We start from the raw sequence: 21,506 nt of genomic DNA, 5'->3' as shown, positions 1-21,506 counted from the left end.
GAAACGTCCGACATCTTCAAAAAGTAGATGACGGCTGAAGAAACCTTCTCATCGATGGACCACTCCTGTACGACTGAGAGCTTACACAGACGAATAATAATAATAATAATAATAATAATAATAATAATAATAATAATAATAATAATAATAATGTGCAGTGAGGTTCATGGCTGGTGAGGCACTGACGCCATCACAGATTTACAAACATGAACTCGACAGAGTAGCTTATTCACCATTTCATTAGCAACAGTTAACGCATTTTGTTTAAAATGTCATGTCAGCATTCTTCATACATACAAACTGAAGCATAGAAAAAAGAATACAAAAACATATCGTGCTCCCTTTATTTAGACATGTAAATGAAGTCCATGTGCCGCTCCTTCTGAAGAAAGGCATCGATAACTTCTTTGTAGAAGCCTTCCTTATTTTTCTTCAGTCTTAAAAGTCTCTCTGTCTCAATAGAGATCACTGCCAGTGAAGAAAGTTGTCCTCGATCAGTGCTGTTCCGATTGTATGTTTTCAGTCTTTTCAGTGCTGAGAATGAACCGTCCACTGATGCTGTAGTAGCTGGAACAGTGAGAACGAGCTGGAGCAACTTTGTCGCCTCAGGAATTGTTTGAATGAGATCCTTCTGGGCCAAAAAGCTGAGAAGCTCTCGAGGAGATTTACATCCATCCCTCACCATTTCTGAGGTATACAGTCTAACGAGATCCGCCTTTAGCTTCCCAAAGTCAAAGAACCTGTCATATTTTGAAAGGCTCTGCAGCTTCGCATCATCAAAATGTTTCGACATTTCACCAAATTTTGCGCAGTCCACCAAACCAAGAAAAGCCAGCTCACCAAAATGATCAAACCTTGCCTTCATTTGACAGCTTATGTTCTCCAGAATGTTACAGAACACTCGTTTTCGTTCACATCTAATCGAATCCACAAGTCTGTCTCCACTTTCCGTCAGGCCCAGTGTGCTGCACTTCTGCTCAAATTGTTCACAGAAACTGTCGAAATTCAGTTTCATATGCTCGAGAGCTGCAACAGTGTCACGGATGCGTGCAAGACAATATTCAATGTCCATCATTTTGTTTTGCAGCACTCTAAAAAGTGTGTCAGTTTCATTGAAAATGACCTCATACGCCATAAGGAGAAAGCATGTTGATGCTTTTGACAGCCACCGATCGTATCCTGCTGCCATCATCAGCGTGTCATTATCCCAGCTGTCGGGATTTTCCGTAATTACCTGAAATAATGTGCGCAGATCATTTTGGTGCATGCTTATTGTCTGCAGCAGCCTGGAGTTAGAGCTCCATCTTGGAGGTGCTGCTCTGGGTAAACGCCGCTTGACGACATCTTCCAGCAAGTGAGTGCGCTTTGTGGTCTTGCTGAAAAATGCCGCTAGTCCCTCAGCTGTTTTAAAAAACGTGTGACATTCAGGAATGCACTTTGCTGAATGCAAGAGCACCAAGTTCAGTTTGTGTGCGTAACAGTGCATAAACGTGGCTTCGGGCACTTTTTCTTGAATTTTAGCTTGCACACCATTAAGTTCTGAGGCCATGACAGCGGCTCCATCATATGTCTGAGCTACAAGCTTATCAACACAGTGATATTTCTCCAACACTCCCAGGACGTACTCAGCAATGGCAGGAGCGCGTCTGTCCTCACTCACGTCGTCAAAGCCCAAAAACGCTTCCTTCACCTCACAGCCTGCTTCAGATGTAGATACATACCGTAATATGACCGAAATTTGAGCCTTGTTTGTCACATCTGTGGTCTGATCTACTTCTACGGCAACAAATGGCGCTGCGCCGATCTCCTTTTTAATGTCATTTCTAATGACATCACCAACTGCTTCGATTAAATTGTTCTGTATTCTGTCTGACAGGCCAGAAAATACAGAGGATGTCACCAAATGCGTCGCTAGCCTGTCATCTATCTCAGCGAAAGCATGTAATAGTTCAACATAGTTGCCACGATTAGCAGAGCCTTTACTTTCATCATTTCCACGAAATGCCAGCTGTTGTTTGGCAAGGAAGCAGGTGGCGTTGATGAGATATTTTAAAATCTCTAGGTTCTCCTTTACCTTAGCATTGTGGATGCTGATTTCGAGTCTTCGCTGTTCATCCAAAGCCAAGTCATCTTCTGGTGATCCTCCACAGTGATCTCGATCACTCTCTGTTGTCAGGTGTTGTATTAATATCCAGTCCGGTGGTTCCATCACTCTACTATCCTCACTATCATCTGTATCACTTCGATCTTCATCTGCACACATCCAAGGAACACCAGTTAATCGGACCTTGATATCTTTATCCACCACATCATCTTTTAACTGCACAATCTCTTCTTTCTCCTGCTCCTCTTTGATGTTGAGGGGTTCTTTATCCTCAACCTCCTCTTTAATGTATGATGAAATGGGATTAAGATCGACACTGATGTCTGCAAGACACAGTAAGACAAATTCATTCAGTCATGTCATTTCTGTTCATTTGTCATGACAGTAGTCCACAATCTACATGCATCAATTTTATTGGGTACAATAGAAATAATCACATGACAAAATGTAAAATAATAAAGAGCCAGAAAATATGATTTATAAATACCAGATTGGAATTCCTCCTCTTTGATTTTGAAGGGTTCGTTATCCGTCACTTCCTCTTTAATGTAAAAGGAATTGGATTGAATGTCTGAAATTGGATGACGCTCTCCACTGATGTCTGCAAGATACAATAAGACGACACAAATAAGACACAATAAAAAAAATCATCAGAAAATATGAATATAAATACTGTATTGGCCCGAATAACCAGAATCAGAATCATCTTTATTGCCAAGTATGTAGAACACACAAGGACTTTGTCTCCGGTTGAACATGGTGCACTAGTATCATCATCATTAAAAAAAAGAATTGCAATGCAGTTATATTTGGGTTACTGTTTATATCAGAAAGCCTTTAATAGTCCCACAATAGGGAAATTTAGAATTAATGGCTTGGGGGAAGAAGCTATTTAAATGTCTGCTGGATTTGGTGTGAATGGATCAGTAGCGCCTGCCTGAGGGGAGTCGCTAGAAAAGGTGGTGGGCAGGGTGGGGAGGGTCCAGTAGGATTTTCTGCACCCTTGTTTCGATTCTTGTAGTGTGCAAGTCCTCAAAAGTGGGTCGTGCGATGCCAATCATTTTTTTTTTTTGCCATCCTAACTGTTTTAACTTGAATAAAAGACGGCCGGGCCTGGATTATAAAATAATCTCGTTTTTTTCAAGACTTATGTTTGGAAAAAAAAAAAATTAAACATCAAATTATTTTTTTATACAGGAACTAATTATAATATGTGTGTGTGAATGAGAGGCATCAACAAGAAAGCATCTTCTCCGAATCTGAAGCCATTGTTTTGATTCTTGAGTAAGGCATCCGGTTTCAATTTGAAGTAGTTTTGGGACACTTTAACTCTTTTTTATTGTTGTTTAGCATTTGACTAAAAATATCAGCCTGTGTGTTTTGGGTATTTTAGATGCTATAAAACACGGGTGTCAAAGTCAAGGCCCTGGGCCAAATCCGGCCCGCCACATATTTTTTTTCGGCCCGCAAAAGCAAATCAAACTTGTGAACTTGTCCATTATACTTGCTAAAATCATAACCAAAATGTCATATTTTTTGGATGTAAACCACAATCATTTCATTCAACAAGTCATTTTTCTTGACTTCAGATTTGAAAACTAGTTATTATTTTGTTTAGCGCTCTGTATATAATATGTGGAGGGGATTAAACATTCTAATGGCTTCCCCAAATTCATAACGGCCCTCGGGAGGAAACCATATCTACAATGTGGCCCGCGGCAAAAAACGACTATGACACCCCTGCTATAAAACGTTATTCTGATGTCAGTTAGGAAACAAAAAAAAAGTGGCGTCGGTTAACCTTTAAAGTGGATTTGGTTTTTTTTTTGGAAATTTCTGTTTTGTTTTATTATTTGTTTTTGTTTTCAGATTTCCAGTTTTCTCCACCGGAATGGAAAAACAATAGCTTTTCACAGAAAAAAAATCCAACCATGTAATGGAACATGATTATTATTTATTATGCAAATGTTATGTGTTGTTACCTCTCGAATTTCCTGTAAAATGAGCCTGAATCCGTTGAGTGCATCCTCTTAGTGCCCGTTTTGGCTTTGCTTGGGAGGCAATCTGTTTTGACTGAAACAAAAACAAATGTATGTATTAATATCATGCAAGCTGACACAAAAAAAAACCAAGAATAGCCATTGATGATTGTGTAAAAACCTAGCTAATATAATTGTACCCACCTGAGCTACCTCCGGTTCAGTAGTTGGCTGATGCAGTACTAGATTTCGTTTCGAAGCAGCTGCCTTTGATGTCTTGGCTTCGTAATCTGCTAGAGCTTCAGCAACAATCTGCAGGTATCAAATGTTTCAAGGAAACAATTGCATGAGGAAACAATTGAGACTTGAAAATCAGACATGAGTGACACATGGGTAGGGGTGTGCGACCGGCATAATATCTTGTCTCCTTATAGGAAATGCTAGTGTGACGTCATTTGTTTTGGCCATGTGGTACGCGGAGACTTCCGGTAGGCAGTAACATATGTAAACACAAGAGGCGATAGCATACGAGAAGGTTTTCTGAGTGTTCACGACTATTTTTCACTGTTCATGAATGAAACTCGCATTATTATAGCAACCATGGTAATATCATGTGTTGTAGTTGGTTGTGCGAATCGATTTGAAAAAGGATAGGGCTTGAAATTTCACCGCATACCGCTTGCAGAAGAAAGAAGACAACTGTGACTAGTAGCTATCAACAGGAAGAATTGGACACCAGAACACAGTGGAGATCGTGTTTGTGGCGAACATTTCACCTCAGGTTTGGTATTTTTTCACTTGAAAATCCATTGCTTTATGTATGTGAGTAATCTTTATGATTTTAGCGTGAAGTAAATCTCTGTAAATGTTATGTCCGGCCATAACGTGGGATCGTAAACCCATGATGATGCCTTTACACCATATGGATCGGGCAAAATACATGTGTCTGAATGATACCGAAGCTTCTGACGTACCTAGCTCGAGTTTCAAGAGGTAAACTTTGCTCATAATCCGATAATAGAGCAGATTTCACGGCAGGATGGTTCGCTTTGTTATTGACGGCCATTGTTTCTCGAGTGGTTACTGCCTACCACGGGGAAATGTCACGTGACTTGTGACGTCACGGTTGTAAACAACTAGCATTTCCTTATAGGACGCTCTGTCCATGTCATCATAACAATCTTACGATATGGGATACTGGTAACAATATTATTGCATCCAATGGAGCAAACATATCTTCATATTTCCGTTTTGGTACGCTTCTGACTCTACATTGCCCATACGATTTCCTGTGGTATTTCTCCGTTTTGCCCGGAGCTCTACCGATTGCTAAACGGACATACCAAAAGACAAAACGACCTTTGGGGCCGGACGAAATGTTCCGTTTCCGTAATTAACAGAAGTGTGTCCGCGGAGGCTCCGCCGAACCCCTGAGATCGTCTCACCGAACCCTAAGGGTTCGATAGAACCCAGGTTAAGAACCAGCGGTCTAGATGATAGAAATTATAACATGCATTAATATTACTAGACTGGAGACCTAGGCCTACAAATCATAACTATATGTATCTATACGGGTCAAAGCACATTCTAGAATTCTAGACTAGATCAATACACTTACCCTGTATCTCTCCCGTTTGGCAAATGCTGTGCGGGGTCTTTTGGTTCGGGGTGGCGCGACTGTTTCGTGTGTTGTTGAGGCAGCTTTCTTTTGAAATATTGTCGGGATTGCTCCCGCTTTTAACCGGTGTTTGAACCTAACAGTCATTCCAAACTCTCTCATAATGGATTGCATTCTTTCGAAACAATCCTGTTCAAAATGAGCGCTACAAAGAGTCGAATACTTGGTGGGCCTCCACCCTGGTCTGGTTCGTTGGACTTGTCTTTCCCATTGCGCCATGATGTCTGGTTTGTCCGCTGGAAATGAGTATAAACTTACACCATCTTTATGCGTGTTACCGCAATTGGCTGCCACACAACGATTCACCATCGCGTTAATTATGTAGTTGTCTTTCTAATTTCGGTACCAAAAATGCACTCGGAAACGCCTGTGTGCTAAGTCGCTGAGGGTTGTTAGCATTACGTCACTTCCTGCGTCATCATGAGCTCGAAAACAAGATAACGCGAATATTCAGCGCGAATTTTAAAAGGTAAAAATATACTTATGTTAGGTGGATCCTTGTAAAATGCGGTCAGTATAAATCATTTGAAGCAATTTTACAATTGACGCAATTTGTCGGGATATATCAGTTGCCCTTTAACGTTCCTTAGATTACGTCACGCTTGCCAGCCAGACGGATATAAAATAGTTCTGCGGACCTGAGAGAGGACATATCTTCGACATCACTCAACAGTCATTCCCCCACAGTAACTTAAAAAAAAGACAAGCGATTTTAGCTGTGAGTAACAAACCGTAAAATACCCAAATGAGCATTTCACTGCGTGGTGTGAATTTTTATCAAAAAAGTTTCACAGGGCTTATTGAGTGGATTTTAAGTGCTTCACGACTTCACGGATTCAGTAGATATATAGATATACATAAACACATTAATAGATCAAAAACAGCTTGTCTTAAAAATAAAAACTGACTTGTGGCGCATTTTCTGACAGCATACAAACAGCGTTTATTTCGTAAAGTACATTTTATGAGCCTGAAACGTGATGTAATCGACAAGACGTGGCATTAAATTAGGTAAAGATAAAATAAATCTTTAGTTTATCGAAACTATGTGTTATCTTTTAGAATGAGGGTGTTCTGGATTGAAAAATTACTGGCACCGACTATGGGGCGATTCACTTCCATTTGACGATAGAAGGTTGCATTGTAATAGCTTGTTGCAATTGGCTACCATAAATATACTATAATAGTTCTCTCTATAATAAGGAATGTGTACTCTCGATTGAAGTGAGTGGCTCTTAGAAGAGCCGTTTGGGTATTGGCGTTAATATGGATTCTTCTTTACTTGGATTTGGCGGCTTTCTCTGTCTTCTTTGGCAGGAGTACAGCCTGGATATTGGGCAACACACCGCCTTGGGCGATTGTTACCCCGCCAAGCAGTTTGTTGAGCTCCTCGTCGTTGCGGACGGCCAGTTGCAAATGGCGGGGGATGATTCTGGTTTTCTTGTTGTCGCGGGCAGCGTTGCCGGCTAACTCCAAGATTTCAGCAGTCAAGTATTCAAGCACGGCCGCCATGTAGACCGGAGCTCCGGCGCCGACACGCTGAGCGTAGTTGCCTTTACGGAGTAGTCTGTGGACACGACCGACTGGGAACTGAAGTCCAGCGCGGGAGGATCTTGTCTTAGCCTTGGCTCTTGCCTTTCCGCCGGTTTTTCCTCGTCCAGACATCTTGGCTCAACTAATTGTCTCTGCTAGAGTTATTTTGAAAATAGCTTGTCCTCTCTAGCGGGGAAGGGCTTATTTATACACACTGGTGCTGCTCATTGATTTGCTAGTCGAAGCGGAAAAACAGCTGTCCAACCAGAAAAGCCCTTTGTAGGGCTGCCTCCCCCCGCCGTCTCCCATTGCACAAAAACATCAGTTATGTTCTAGTGTTGTAAAAAAATGGATCGCGGTTTTCAGGGAAAACATTAAGCACACAAATGCTTATTTAATTTAAAACAGATTCTTATCTTACAGATATTTATATATCAAGTAGACAGGATGAACTTAATAAAACTAACACAAATCCTTAGTTTAAACGTAGCGTCATGTGCTCATAACCTCATCATCCCCTCACGAAAACATTCACTATTGGAACACTTCATTTTTTCCTTTCTGCATTTATTTCCTCGAGGGAATAATCGACCGACATAAAAATACCACAATTATAAATTCTGCATGAGTATATTATGTATATTAATATAGTCTCTTAACAAACGCGCCTTTTTTGTAAGCTAGCTAGCTATTAGCTATCCATTAGCTAGCTAGGTAGCTTTCTATCAATTTGAGTAACTTCCGGGGTAAGTGAAACGCTAGCACCCACAGAAAAAAACGTATCCTGTGACTGAAAAATGACCTTGAGAGTTTTGAAAGGCGCTTAGAAATGAAATGTATTATACGATGCGTCACACAGTACCGGATGTGTCGTCACTCCCATGCAAATGACACATTCATGGCGGCGTTCTAAGTCGCCACGTTTTCCTTGTGAAAATTTGCCAACAGCCGCATTTGCGTGATTCTAAGTAGAAAATATTTGCCATGTCGGGGCGACACAACAATAAGTTGCCGAACAATTTGCCACAACTGCAAAATCTAATCAAGAGGGACCCTCAGTCTTATGTCACAGAGGTGAGTGTTTACAAGCAAGCAGGGCTAAAGCTAGCATGTGTTTTTATTTTTGTGAATATCCAAATTGTTGACATGAGTGGTTGTCGATGTGGCTTCGGTAGTTTTTGCAGCAGTACAGACACTACCAGTCCAATGTGCAGATCTTTAAACTGCAGCCAGATAAAACCAACAAGGAGTTGGCGGAACTTGTCATGTTCCTTGCTCAGGTAACAACCATACGTAAATTGAATTGAGACTCTTCGCCTTGTGAATTGTTTTTAAAATTATTGTTGACTCGTCAATTAGGTGGCCCACTGTTATCCGGAGCATTTGACCAATTATCCTCAAGAGTTGACTGAGTTGTTACTAAGTTACCACACAGTCGTGGAGGCAGATTTAAGAATGGTGAGTAGTTCGAAATGAACACCGGGTATGTCATTAATATTGTTGCTTTATATGTTAACATTGTTAAAATGTTTGAAGTTCAGTAAAATAGTACAGCAAATATGCGTGCTGTAGCTATATCATATTAATGCAGTGTAAAATTAAATAACTATTATTTTGGTGCTATGTTCAGACCTTCTGCAAGGCTTTGATTCTCTTGCGAAACAAGGACCTGATAGACCCCACTGGGCTACTGGAGCTTTTCTTTGAGCTGCTGCGATGTCACGACAAGCTGTTACGGAAGGTTTGCAGAGAAAAAAAGACAAGTAGAGAAAGGCAGTCGCATAAAGGACAATTCAGTTGAAATGTTCCCTTTTGTCTTTACAGACATTATACACACATATCGTGTGTGATATCAAAAACATCAACGCCAAGCACAAAAACAACAAGGTGAACTCGGTAAGGGAACTGATTCGCTTAAACCATTTAATTATTTTTTTATTAATCATTGCGGTTAACATATTCCCGTTTTCTTTTGTTGTCATAGTCATTACAGAATTTTATGTACACTATGTTAAGAGACCGCAATCCCATCGCAGCCAAGATATCCTTAGATGTGATGGTGGAGCTGTACAGGAGGAATATATGGTACTTTTTTTTTCTTAAATTAGTTGTTTACAATTATACTTTAAAATATGACTGACAATTGTATTTTTTTCTGGAACAGATTAAGTGCATTTGAATTCATTTCAATGAAAAAAGATAATTTGACTTGAGCGTTTTGAGTGACAAACTGCTGCAGAGCTAATTAAAGTACAATCTCAAGGCACCACTATATTGTGATAATTCAAACGAATATGCTTGCAGGAAAGACACCAAAACAGTCAATGTCATCACCACAGCGTGCTTCTCCAATGTGACAAAGGTGTGCTTTTTACTTACTTAAATTAAAGTACTTACTTGTACTTTAATTTTCATTTCCTAATCAATCGTGGAATATAAATGAACATTTATTTTAAATCAATGCCTCATGTTGCCGGGCAGATCATGGTGGCTGGACTCAAGTTTTTCCTGGGTGCAGATGAAGAGAACGAGGGCAGCGACTCAGAGTCAGAGGAAAGTATTGACAATGTATTGATCTCGACGTCGCGTTTGAATCAATTCAGACATTATTTATGATTACATTTGGCGTAAAAATCGAGTGCACAAACTTCAAAAATAAATTCAGTGATACATTGAATCACTGAATTTTGTTTGAATCTGTATTAATTTAATACAGATTAGAACAAATTAATGTGTGTATATTTAGTTTCCCTGTATTTATTTGTTTGTGTGAGATAAGATGTATTTTGGGTGTTTCATTTTATTTTTGTATTTTTTTCTCTGTATCTTCCAGCATGAAGGCCCAACAGCGCGTGACCTGAAGGTAAGATTCAACACTGGGAGGAAAACTTGCAGAAACAAGAAGAAGCTGGAAAAAGCAATGAAAGTCCTCAAGGTAATCCCCATTCATGCTTCAAGGTGTTTTTTTGTTCTGTATGCTTTATATCTATTTTATTTATTTCAATTTTTTTTTGCTTGACGCTCTTGCGTGCAGAAACACAAGAAGAAGAACAAAGTCGAGGTGTTCAACTTTTCCGCTCTTCACCTCATTCACGATCCCCAAGGTACGCTCCTTTGTCAACGCTCTGCGCCCAGGTTGTCATCGCTAACAGGAAAACATTTTGGTTAGACTTCTCAGAGAAGCTCTTAAAGCAGCTGGAAACCTCCAAAGAGCGCTTTGAGGTGAAGATTATGATGATGGAGCTCATTTCTAGACTGGTCGGCATTCACGAGGTATGACATTCCGGCATGTGCTTTCACGAAAAATAATGGAGTTAAAAACTCACTGTTGTTTATTTTGTTTTCAGCTCTTCCTCTTTAATTATTATCCATTCATTCAGAGATTCCTTCAGCCACATCAAAGAGGTAAAAAGCATTTTATTTTTTTATTTTTTTGCATGTATGTTTTTATTTGCCTGAAAGCATCATCTAAGCTATGCTGCAAAAACTCAGATACAACATTAGGTAAATAATAACATGTTTTAAAAGCTGTTTTTTTATTGCCATTTTCTTTTATGTGTTGAATATAAGACAGTGTTCGAATCACCTCTAATGACAATATATTATGTCTCATAGAGGTAACAAAAATCCTCCTCTGCGCCGCACAGTCTTCCCACCAACTTGTCCCGCCTGAGGTACGATTCCGAACTCGCTTATTGGAAAGCGTCGACCCTTCATACTAATAAGATAACCTGCTAACGCACGCAGATCATCGAGTCGATCATCCGCACGATTGCCAACAACTTTGTTACGGATCGAAACTCTGGCGAGGTCATGACTGTGGGGTGAGCGTCCGGCAATATTGTACTATTTGGATTGATGAGCAATGTTTTTTGTTAATAACTGTAACTGTAATAACGTTTTATTTCAGGATCAACGCCATTAAAGAGGTGGTTGCCCGTTGTCCACTCAGCATCAATGAAGACTTGCTGCAAGACTTGGCCCAATACAAAACCCATAAAGACAAGAGTGAGACTTTTTTGCAATAATAATTGTTGATGTCTCAAATATTAAAAACATTTCTGTTTTTTTTTTTTCCTGCAGATGTGATGATGTCATCCAGAGGCCTCATCCAGCTTTTTAGGAATCTAAATCCTCAAATGCTACAGAAGAAGGACAGGGTGAGCCCTAGCAAATGTTAAATGTATCAAAACTATATTTGCGGAAGCCCAATCAACCTAGTCATTTGTGTACAGGGAAGGCCCACAGAGGCGTCGGTGGATGCCAGGGTGAAAGACTACGGTGAGCTGGCAGCTAAAGACTACATTCCTGGTGCAGAGGTCCTGCAGGTGGAGGAGGAAGTCAAAGAGGGTGAAGAAGGTAAGCGAACCACTGGTCATTGATCCAACATTTATTTGGCTAATAAATGACATGGGTCAAAACAGACGGCTGGGAGAGCGCCAGTGTGAGCGACGACGACGAGGATGGGGAGTGGGTGGATGTCCACCATTCGTCCGATGAAGACACGACGGAAGTGGTAGGTTTAAGAACACCTTGTAAAATGAATGTAAAAAAGATGTTACCGTATTTTCCGGTGTATAAGGCGCACCCAAAAGCCTTGCTTTTCTTGAAAAGATGACCCTGTGCCTTATATGTGCTTATACTGAGCCACAACAGGTCTCGCAATGACTGTCAGCAGATATAAACTCCTTTTTCCCCTCTATAAGAAGTATTGTGCAGTCCATGCTGGTATATATAAAATGTTTCATTTCTATAATCCCTTAAAATTACTTTGCAAAGTGGATTTTTTTCTTCTTGATTTTGCCATCATTTTCAGTTTTTGGCACAATGGTTACAAATGGAACATTTTGTATTTTTTGCTTGTTTTTGTATTTGGTGTGTCAACAAAAATAACATTTGTTTATTTCTGAAAAATGTAAGGCCAGAATATTCCATGGAAACGTTCAAGGAACATTTTAAATAAAAAAATATATATATTATTGTATTGTGATAAACTGATTAAACCTTTGAATATTTTTGAGCTCATAAAAATGCAGAAAATACCACATAATATACTCTTTTGCAATTTATATTATCGTGATTGACATAAAAAAAGAAAATTATAGTGAAATCTGACTGTTTTGTTGACATTCCCTTTAGCGTAGTACCATACAATGGGTGCATAACGTAACCCCAGCCTCCGATGTATCACCTATAATGTGGTGTAACTTATCCAGTATGTGGAAAACTTTTTTAAAACATGTAATTCATTGAAGGTGCGCCTTATTATCATAATAATGATGATAATAATAACAACAATAATAATAATAATAATAATAATAATAAGATATTTCATTTATAAGTGCCTTTCAAAACTCTAAAGGTCACTTTACAGTCACAGGATAAGCTTTTATGTGGGTAAGCAGTGGTCGCCACACGCGCCAGCGTTCACTCAACCTGGAATAACTCAAATAGATAGAGAGCTAGCTAGCTAATAGCTATCTAGCTAGATAGCCAATACACTCTATATATCTAGATAGATAGCCAGCTAGCTAGATAGCTAATAGGTTGCAAATAGATATATAGCTGGGTAGCCAGATAGATAGCTAGTTAGCTAGCAAGATAGATACATAGCTGGATAGCTAGATAAAAAGAAGTGAAGAGAGGAAACTTTTCACACACGCACCACTGTTACTTCAGATCAATAATAACCAGGGTGGTGGTAAAAAAAATATTTTTGGGCCACTTAACTGCTGGAAATTGAAAATCCCAGGGTCTAATGTGGATTTTATTATTCAACGTGTAACACATAAAGCAAATAAAACACTCATAATCCTGTGCGTCTCAAATATGGGGGAAAAAATGAAAATACACCATTCATTGTTGTATTGAAAATACGCTAGTTTAACACTTTGTCGTATTGTCCGAGTAAGGCGGAGAAGCTGAAGAGTTTACCAGCTGAAGAGCGGGAGGCCAAGGCGGCGGCGGTAAGCGCCAGCCGTCTCCTTACGCAGGACGACTTCAAAAAGATCAGACTGGCCCAAATGGCTAAAGAGATCAACAAAGCTCCAGGGAAGAAAAGGAAAGCAGAAGACAACGATGACGAAGACCACAGCAGGTGAGATATTTTTGAACCATGCTGGAGTTGAGTAAAATTGCTGTTTTTGTTGATTTAAAATTGGACTAAAATCTAAATCTAAAAACAATGACAAAATTAGGACTAAAGTCTTAATTTTAGTGTAAAGACTATCAAAAACGACATTTAAATTTTTGTCAAAATTAACACTGGCTAACGTTTCATTTTATTTTCCAGGGGAGAGCTGCTAACCCTGAGAGATATTGAGAGGCTCCATAAGAAACCAAAATCTGACAAGGAGACGCGCCTGGCAACAGCAATGGTTTTGAAAAGACACTTTTATTCTCAATTCCTTACGCAAAGCATCACCATATTTTTTTTTTGCGTTTGGCCTGTAGGCGGGCCGAACAGACCGTAAAGAATTTGTGAGGAAACGGTCCAAATTAAATCCTCACGCCAGCACCAGCAACAAAGAGAAGAGACGCAAAAAGAATTTCATGATGATGAGACACAGTCAGAGCGTTCGAACCAAAGGCAAACGTTCCTTCAGGGAGAAGCAGGTGAGTGGACCGGGTTTGCCATGTGTGCATACATTCCTCTGTGTTTGGATAAGTACAGTAAAGTCTCGTTATATCGATATTCTCGGGAGTCCAAAAAAATATCGATATAACCGGGACTATCGATATATCCGACCCTGCGCGCATGTAATTTTCTCCTTGCGTTCATAGAAATAGTATCGTAATAAGCGGTACTATCGATATAACCAATATCGATATAACGAGACTTTACTGTATATTTTGTTTATTATTATTGCTTTTTTTAATGCAGATTGCCCTGCGGGATGCACTTCTCAAAAGGAGGAAGCAGCATAAGTAGTTAATATTAAGATGGTCACCTCTGAATTCCATCAAATCATGGCTAATATTGATTAAAAAAATACCATAAACCTCATCTCCAACATTTTTTATTGAATAAATCATATTTGGTTGTGAAATTACTTTCATATCCATTGTTTTTGTTGTTTGTGAGTATCCGTTGTTTTTGTGAAGCGTGTGTGTGTGTGTGTGTGTGTGTGTGTGTGTGTGTGTGTGTGTGTGTGTGTGTGTGTGTGTGTGTGTGTGTGTGTGTGTGTGTGTGTGTGTGTGTGTGTGTGTGTGTGTGTGTAAAATAATAACATCGATAAAAAAAGCCAATGTCAATACGCCTGGTGAGACAACAACAACGTGTGTTTTTAAGGGAATAAAATGTATTTACCTCGTGAAATTAATCAAAAATAAACAATTAGTGCCGTTAGTTCAAAGCACAAATTGTCGAAAGTGTGGTATCACGAAATGTCTGCGCCGACGAACGGGGAAAACTACAATAACCAAGATGCACTTGGTGAAATCACAACAATTCGCCAGAGAAAAAGCCGGCATTTCAACTCTTCCTACGATATGAGGTAAGTCAATTCAACTTTATTTTTAATTTGTGATATACATAGCAGTGCCATTCTGATCGTTTGTGTTTTTTTAAGACGAGTTGGTCTTTAAAAAAGCATTTCCCCCAACTCATGCGCTGTCAGACAAGATTAGCTCTCGTGTCGTTGCTAGCTACACAGCTAACTTCCTGTTGCAACCCAGATGGGTTATTAACTGTCAAGTTATTGCATTTTTAAACGTATAATATTTTTAATTTAATGCGAGTACGTGCATGATGGTCACGTTCAAACATGCGGCAATTTAACAGACATTTTAGATGGTTAAACATGTCTAGTATCGAGTCTTTAGGTGCACTAAAAGGTGTGCATGGCCTACCATACTTACACACTACACTGGTTAAATGCATCAAAGGATGAGACATTTTTAAATCGTCGAGCAAGTTATATAAAATGATAGTTTCCTAGCGATTGCGCTTTTTATAAAATACTATTTACGTTTCTAGATGAGTACATGTTGCTAGCATGGCGTGAAAATGACACAAAATGCTACTCTAAGAATAGTGGTGGGTTTATTTTGAGGTTGAATTTTGCTGCTGTTTAATTATTCACCAGCAGCCTTTTTTCTTCCCAGTAATGAATAATACAACAGAGTCTAAGGCTGTTTTCATCCTGAAACCCCAACGGAACCTGGCTTTATTTTCATCTCGGTCTCTCCAAGTGAAATGAAACACAACCGATATTCTTTTGGTCTTTTCTTTTGTTGAAATAATCAAACTAAACCTAAGTAGACTGACGATGAGGCTGCAGTGGTAATTGGGTCTATTCTGTTCAGACGACAGTGTTGGGTGAATAAAAGACAAGTAAACTTAAGAGGAAGTGGGGGTGAGATTGACCAAATTTGTTCAGCTGTCAGAAAGATCCCTGACCAAATATTCTGCTTTTGTTTACCCATGTGATTAGTTATTTGCTCTAAAATTGTGTCGACATTGCTCACAAAACATGAGTTGAAAATCCACATTATCGTAATTCAGCAATATTTTATTGGATGATTTTGGTGTGGTTTTTTTTTTTGTCTCTCAAATGGAATCTAGGTATGTGAGTGTATAGTAATGATTAAACTTATATTCATAGTATTTTAATTTTTTTATTTATATTTTGTTAGAAAGTAAGTTGGGTAGAGCTGCCTGTACCTGAACATGTGTCCTCTATGTTCAGGTAAGGACACCATGGCACCGGGGGATGTGGTGCAGGAGCATGTCAAGCAGCCCAAGGAGAAGCGCCCCGCTGCCGCCAGTCCCGTCACTCCAATCAAGCCATCCAAAGTCGACTGCGAGACAGACGGCTCCTTTGTTTTTGAGGCCCATGAGGCATGGAAGGACTTCCACAACTCGCTGAGACATTTCTATGAAGTGGGAGAGCTCTGCGACGTCACGCTTAAGGTCATATATCTTCTGAAATGTTCTTTGCCTTGTATTACAGACGATCGGGGTGATGTCTTCTAATCAGCATGTTTTGCATGTAGGTCGGGAGCAGACTCATACCATGTCACAAGCTCGTGTTGGCTTGTGTTATCCCTTACTTCAGGTGTGCGCGCTTTTGCAAACACATTTATAGATGTGTATTTAAAAAAAAAAAGATGCTATGCCAGTTCATCATTCTGCTCATCTCTCAGGGCCATGTTTCTGTCTGAAATGACCGAGGCCAAGCAGAAACTGATCGAAATCAAGGACTTTGATGGCGACGCCATCCGAGATCTGGTTCATTTTGCCTACTCCTCCAAGCTCACGCTCACAGTCGACAATGTCCAGCCTCTTCTTTATGCTGCCTGCATCCTTCAGGTAGGTTAACACAAATCTGGAATTGAGTCTCATGTTTTTCACCTTTTATATTTTACAAGAGAAAACACGTTTTGTTTTATCTTCCTCCAGCACAGTAATAGAGTATAGACAGAATAGAAGTTATCATATTTAAAAGTGTCATGCTATTGTATGCTTAGTTGGCCGAACACAAGGCCCACAATGGAAGCATGGAAAATCTGGGGTCAATCTGAGGTGAACAGACACAGCCTGTTAAACTGTCATCTTCATGAAGGTATGTTCGTGTGGTAAACTCCTTCACAGGAAGAGCTCATTAGCCAGGTTACAAACCTATCAGTTCATGGAAAGGACAACCCATTAAAATGTCTATGTTCTGTTGGTTTATGGATGTTGGATTGGATTTGCCTTTATTAGTCTCACAGTGGAGAAATTTACATTTCACAGCAGCAAAATTATGAAAGAAATGAAAGTAGAAAAGCAAAATACAGTAGCTGCTTGAAAGGCAGCCACTCATGTGGCGCCATCTTGAAGTCAAAAGAACAAAAAAAAAACTAAACAAATAACATGACAACACAAAGACACAGAGAGACCTCCATTCTTAAGCACTTCTTGGCGTGATAATAATAATAATACTTTTAATTTCTAAACGCCTTTCAAAACTCTCAAAGACACTTTACAGTCACGGGCTAAGAACTTTCTTTTTTTCTTTTTATTTTATTTTTTGTGCGGGTGAGCCATTTGCGCCAGCATTCACTCTACCCGGAAGTAATACAGCAGAAAAGTTATGAAAGGAAAGAAAGAAGAAGTAATAAAAAAAATACCGGAGCTTCTGGAAAGGCAACCACTCTCGCGGCGCCATCTTGAAGTAAAAAATCAAGAAGACTGTGTTTTACTAATGTATCACTGAAATTTGCATGTACTCTAAATAAATAGCTTGGCAGCGGTTGGACGTCAGTCATGAAAGACTAGATCCCCTGCCGGCAGTAAAAGACTGTCTTCCTGTATTCGACCCTTTGTTCACAGTGTCCGAATTGACACAAATTGGTTACAATAAAAGCCTAACCGAAATGTCCCAGGTGGAGCTGGTGGCGCGAGCTTGCTGCGAGTACATGAAGGCCCACTTCCACCCGACTAACTGCTTGGCGGTGCGCACCTTTGCCGAGAGCCACAATCGCGTGGACCTGATGGACATGGCCGACCGTTACGCCTGTGAACACTTCAGTGAGGTGGTGGAGTGTGAAGACTTTACCTGCGTCTCACCGCAGCACCTGCGTACGCTGCTGGCCTCCAGCGAGCTCAATATCCATTCAGAGACGCAGGTGTACAAGGCGGCCATGAAATGGCTCAAAGCTAATCCGCAGCATCACCACATTTGGTTGGATCACATCTTCTCTCAGGTTCGTTTTATGGCTTGAGGTGATTTTTGACCCACACTCGTGCCCAAATGCTTTTGATTTGATCTCCAGGTGCGCCTCCCGCTTCTCCCTGTGGACTTCCTGACTGGCACAGTGGCCAAAGATGAGATGATCAAAGGTAACCTGAGCTGCCGCGATTTAATGGACGAGGCTCGGAATTATCACCTGCACCTCAGCAACAAGGTGGTGCCTGATTTTGAGTACTCGGTCCGCACCGTACCCCGAAAACACACCGCAGGTGCTTGCTATTCTCTTTTTGTGTGTGTTTTTGTTATTTTGGAAGCAGTTGCCATGATAATGCCATTATTTGCTTTAGGGGTTTTGTTCTGCGTGGGTGGACGTGGGGGTTCCGGTGACCCCTTTCGCAGCATTGAATGCTACTCCATTAGTAAGAACAGCTGGTTCCAAGGCCCTGAGATGAATAGTAGACGGCGGCATGTTGGAGTCATTTCTGTCGCAGGTAAAAGTTAATTAATGTAAAAGTTATCGGGGTAAAATGGTTGCCGCAAACAATTTATTCTGAAATAAAAAAATAGCAATACAGTACAGAGGCTCCCCAACTTACGAACGAGATCCATTCCGAATGGTCATTCGTCAGTTGAATTTGTTCATAAGTTTCTTCAGTGCTATATTTTGTGTGGAATGTATGTTTAAGGCTTATACTTTTTTATTGTGGAAGGTTTATATAAGTGTGTTTGAGGCTTGTATAATGAACTTGTATTGCTTTGTACTGAAAATAATAATAATAATACATTTCATTTATAAGCGCCATTCAAAACTCTCGAGGTCACTTTACAGTCGCAGGATAAGTTTTTCTGTAGGTGAGCAGCGGCAGCCACACGCGCCAGCATTCACTCAACGTAGAAGTAACTGAAATAGATAGGTATCTAGCTAGCTAGAGATGACATTTACTGAACTTAAAATCATATTTACTAATTCCTCGCTATCTCGCTAGCTAGTGAGATAGCTAGCTATATAGCTCGCGAGCTAGCTACAGAGCTAATATTTGATTTCCCCCACAAAATTAATTTGGTCTGTAAAAATTATTTTTTTAACATACATTATATGCCCTCTATTTTATGCTCTGTAAATATATGTACAACTGGAGAGAATACTACTTATGTTACTACAAAATGTTCGCTTGTACCGTTGTTCGTAACTCGAATGTTCGTAAGTAGGGGAACATCGGTACATATGTATACCAATGTGCTAACAATACCGTACCGTTAACTTTGTTCCGTGTAGGAATAAGTACAAACAAGGAGCTTATTTTATTTATATTTGTTTTCTCACATTTGAAATGTGTACAGGAAAGGTTTACGCTGTGGGTGGACACGATGGTAACGAGCACCTGGGCAACATGGAAGTGTTTGACCCGCTCACCAACAAATGGATGATGAAAGCGTCCATGAACACTAAAAGGTACTTGCCTGCCCTGGAATCTTTGCATTCATGCTAAATGCTAAATTCATGCTAAATGCTACGTTGACTCACCCGACTATAAATGCAACGAGGAGTCCATTGTTGCTGAGGCGCATCTGTTATTGTACAGGAGAGGTATCGCCCTGGCCGCACTGGGCGGTCCCATTTACGCCATCGGTGGTCTGGATGACAACTCGTGTTTCAACGACGTGGAGCGCTACGACATCGAGAGCGACTGCTGGAGCGCTGTCGCTCACATGAACACGCCCAGAGGAGGCGTTGGTTCCGTGGCGTTGGGCGTAAGATGCTAAATAGAGATACGCGCATGCCTGTATCTATGTTTTGTCTCATCTCCTCTTTCACAGTTTGCGATCTCTTCTGCTGGCAGGCTTTTGTGTACGCGGTGGGCGGCAACGATGGCAGGGCGTCGTTATCCAGCGTGGAGCGCTTCGACCCGCACCTCAACAAGTGGACCGAAGTCAACGAGATGGGTCAGCGACGTGCCGGGAATGGGGTCAGCGAGCTGAATGGATGCCTCTACGTTGTTGGTAAATTATAACTATTATACTTTTATCCCAATGTGTACTGCATGAGAATCAAAATAAAATGTCAATTGGAATCAATATTGTTATAGTTCACGGAAACCACCCCAAAAAAATCTCAGAAAATGTGCCGTATTTTCTGGTGTTAAGGCACAAGCAAAAGCCTTTATTTACTTCAAAAGATGACCCCGCGCCTTGTACGCAGGCGTGTCTTATATGTGGAGTAATATTGAGACACGTCTTGCAACTACTGTCAGCTGCGGCTGACACTATTATACCTGTTGTTGCTCAATATTACATATAAGGCGCACTGGCGTAATAGACGCAGGGTCATCTTTTCAAGAAAATCAAGGATATTGGGTACGCTTTATACACTGGAAAATATGGTAATTAGGAAAAAGTGAACTAAGGTGGACTCCCATTGGGAATGAGAATTTCAGCCATCTACGTTAACTCATTCGCTGCCAGATGATGTGCAAAAATATGTCCACGCGAGAGCCAGGTTTTTTGTCATTGTCAATTGAATTCCTTGACCCAGATAATATTGAGTTTTAGGAATACATAAATATTCAATAAAATGTTAGAATACTTAGACTCTCTTCTTTAATCAGAAAGAGTTAATTCTTAAATGATATGGGTCTGTAGTTATATGTGCTTGAAATGAGGGTGACTGTCAAATACAATGCAATACAAACATATTGGTTTATATAGCGCTTTAACAACAGCTGAAACTGGAATAAAGTGGTAACATGGAAAAAGGGGAAATGCTGTCCCCTTGTGGAAAAGAAAAAAAAAAACATTGCCACAGCCATTGGCCGGCACCTTATCGGCTCCCAAGCATGAAAAAACAAAACCCAAACAAATTTTCAAATGGCCCTCTGTAATATTTTTAATTCCCAAATAAATTTGTGAATGGCAGTGAATGAGTTAACTTTGGGCAAGAAATGGGATCCACCCTGAACTGGTTGGCAACCAATCACGGGACACCTTCGTATGACGTCCAAATTTTGCGTGTGATTTAGGTGGTTTTGACGACAACTCGCCTTTGAGTTCTGTGGAACGTTTCGATCCGCGAATAAACCGCTGGGAATACGTATCGGAGATGACCACCCCGCGCGGCGGCGTGGGCGTCGCCACGGTGATGAGCCGCGTCTTTGCAGTCGGCGGCCACAACGGCAACATCTACTTGAACACGGTGGAGGCTTTCGACCCGCGCATGAACAGGTGAGAGACACAGTTTCATCTATTTATATATTTATGTATTTCTTAGATAATGTCACGATGCGTAATGCGTCGTCCGCTTCCAGGTGGGAGCTGGTGGGCTCCGTGTCGCACTGCCGAGCCGGAGCCGGCGTGGCCGTTTGCTTGTCGCACGTGAGCCAGATCCGAGATATTGACCAGGGATCCAGCAATGTTGTCAACTGCATGTGACGGCGGGCCGTAAGCACACACACACGCCATCTCTCCTGCTCCTTCAATGTCGTCCATTTTGTTTATTCCATGACTCGCGTCATGCATGTCACACAAGCGCATTTCATCCA

General features: G+C 40.5%; 4 protein-coding genes across 4 annotated transcripts; 2 read left to right on the top strand and 2 right to left on the bottom strand.

Moving 5' to 3' along the window:
• Positions 1-331: 331 nt before the first annotated feature.
• On the bottom strand, positions 332-6,356 carry LOC148884598 (zinc finger MYM-type protein 1-like). Its single transcript, XM_089021290.1, has 5 exons — positions 5,702-6,356; positions 4,288-4,395; positions 4,087-4,177; positions 2,592-2,705; positions 332-2,427 (listed from the first exon to the last, which is right to left on the bottom strand). Exons 1-5 carry the CDS (start codon positions 6,068-6,070, stop codon positions 344-346), a joined length of 2,766 nt encoding a protein of 921 aa, XP_088877416.1. The 5' UTR covers positions 6,071-6,356; the 3' UTR covers positions 332-343.
• A 185-nt stretch (positions 6,357-6,541) lies between these two features.
• Positions 6,542-7,613, bottom strand: LOC148884597 (histone H2A-like). Its single transcript, XM_089021315.1, has one exon. It carries the CDS (start codon positions 7,424-7,426, stop codon positions 7,040-7,042), a length of 387 nt encoding a protein of 128 aa, XP_088877441.1. The 5' UTR covers positions 7,427-7,613; the 3' UTR covers positions 6,542-7,039.
• Positions 7,614-8,157: 544 nt separating this feature from the next.
• Positions 8,158-14,346, top strand: sdad1 (SDA1 domain containing 1). Its single transcript, XM_089021296.1, has 22 exons — positions 8,158-8,368; positions 8,470-8,574; positions 8,654-8,752; positions 8,925-9,035; positions 9,119-9,190; positions 9,279-9,379; positions 9,599-9,656; positions 9,776-9,847; positions 10,128-10,229; positions 10,329-10,398; positions 10,464-10,567; positions 10,642-10,699; positions 10,910-10,968; positions 11,042-11,118; positions 11,205-11,302; positions 11,378-11,454; positions 11,530-11,653; positions 11,719-11,810; positions 13,207-13,391; positions 13,587-13,671; positions 13,748-13,909; positions 14,178-14,346. The coding sequence occupies exons 1-22, from the start codon at positions 8,279-8,281 to the stop codon at positions 14,223-14,225; spliced, it is 2,049 nt and encodes a 682-aa protein (XP_088877422.1). The 5' UTR covers positions 8,158-8,278; the 3' UTR covers positions 14,226-14,346.
• Positions 14,347-14,547: 201 nt separating this feature from the next.
• On the top strand, positions 14,548-21,421 carry klhl8 (kelch-like family member 8). The gene is made up of 12 exons (XM_089021297.1): positions 14,548-14,790; positions 15,985-16,208; positions 16,292-16,353; positions 16,442-16,607; positions 17,663-17,983; positions 18,053-18,239; positions 18,318-18,461; positions 19,312-19,423; positions 19,554-19,722; positions 19,812-19,971; positions 20,988-21,189; positions 21,273-21,421. Exons 2-12 carry the CDS (start codon positions 15,996-15,998, stop codon positions 21,394-21,396), a joined length of 1,860 nt encoding a protein of 619 aa, XP_088877423.1. The 5' UTR covers positions 14,548-14,790; positions 15,985-15,995; the 3' UTR covers positions 21,397-21,421.
• Positions 21,422-21,506: the final 85 nt, after the last annotated feature.

Source organism: Hippocampus bargibanti, linkage group LG18 (assembly GCF_051943395.1).
Source record: "Hippocampus bargibanti isolate YZ-2025 linkage group LG18, ASM5194339v1, whole genome shotgun sequence".
Classification (NCBI taxonomy): Eukaryota; Metazoa; Chordata; class Actinopteri; order Syngnathiformes; family Syngnathidae; genus Hippocampus; species Hippocampus bargibanti.
Note: the sequence above shows the minus strand (reverse complement) of the source record. Positions and strands in the feature narration are given on the sequence as shown.

Bases quoted from the DNA above. Each gene is read 5' to 3' on its own strand.
- klhl8 (XM_089021297.1), top strand. From the start codon at position 15,996: ATGGCACCGGGGGATGTGGTGCAGGAGCATGTCAAGCAGCCCAAGGAG. The intron at 16,209-16,291 runs GTCATATATCTT...TTTTGCATGTAG, and splicing joins TCTGCGACGTCACGCTTAAG to GTCGGGAGCAGACTCATACC. The intron at 17,984-18,052 runs GTTCGTTTTATG...TTTGATCTCCAG, and splicing joins TGGATCACATCTTCTCTCAG to GTGCGCCTCCCGCTTCTCCC.
- LOC148884597 (XM_089021315.1), bottom strand. From the start codon at position 7,426: ATGTCTGGACGAGGAAAAACCGGCGGAAAGGCAAGAGCCAAGGCTAAG.
- LOC148884598 (XM_089021290.1), bottom strand. From the start codon at position 6,070: ATGGTGAATCGTTGTGTGGCAGCCAATTGCGGTAACACGCATAAAGAT. The intron at 4,396-5,701 runs GTAAGTGTATTG...TGATACCTGCAG, and splicing joins CCAAACGGGAGAGATACAGG to ATTGTTGCTGAAGCTCTAGC. The intron at 2,428-2,591 runs GTATTTATAAAT...TGTGTCTTGCAG, and splicing joins AGAGGAGGAATTCCAATCTG to ACATCAGTGTCGATCTTAAT.
- sdad1 (XM_089021296.1), top strand. From the start codon at position 8,279: ATGTCGGGGCGACACAACAATAAGTTGCCGAACAATTTGCCACAACTG. The intron at 8,575-8,653 runs GTAACAACCATA...CTCGTCAATTAG, and splicing joins TTGTCATGTTCCTTGCTCAG to GTGGCCCACTGTTATCCGGA. The intron at 11,119-11,204 runs GTGAGCGTCCGG...GTTTTATTTCAG, and splicing joins GGCGAGGTCATGACTGTGGG to GATCAACGCCATTAAAGAGG.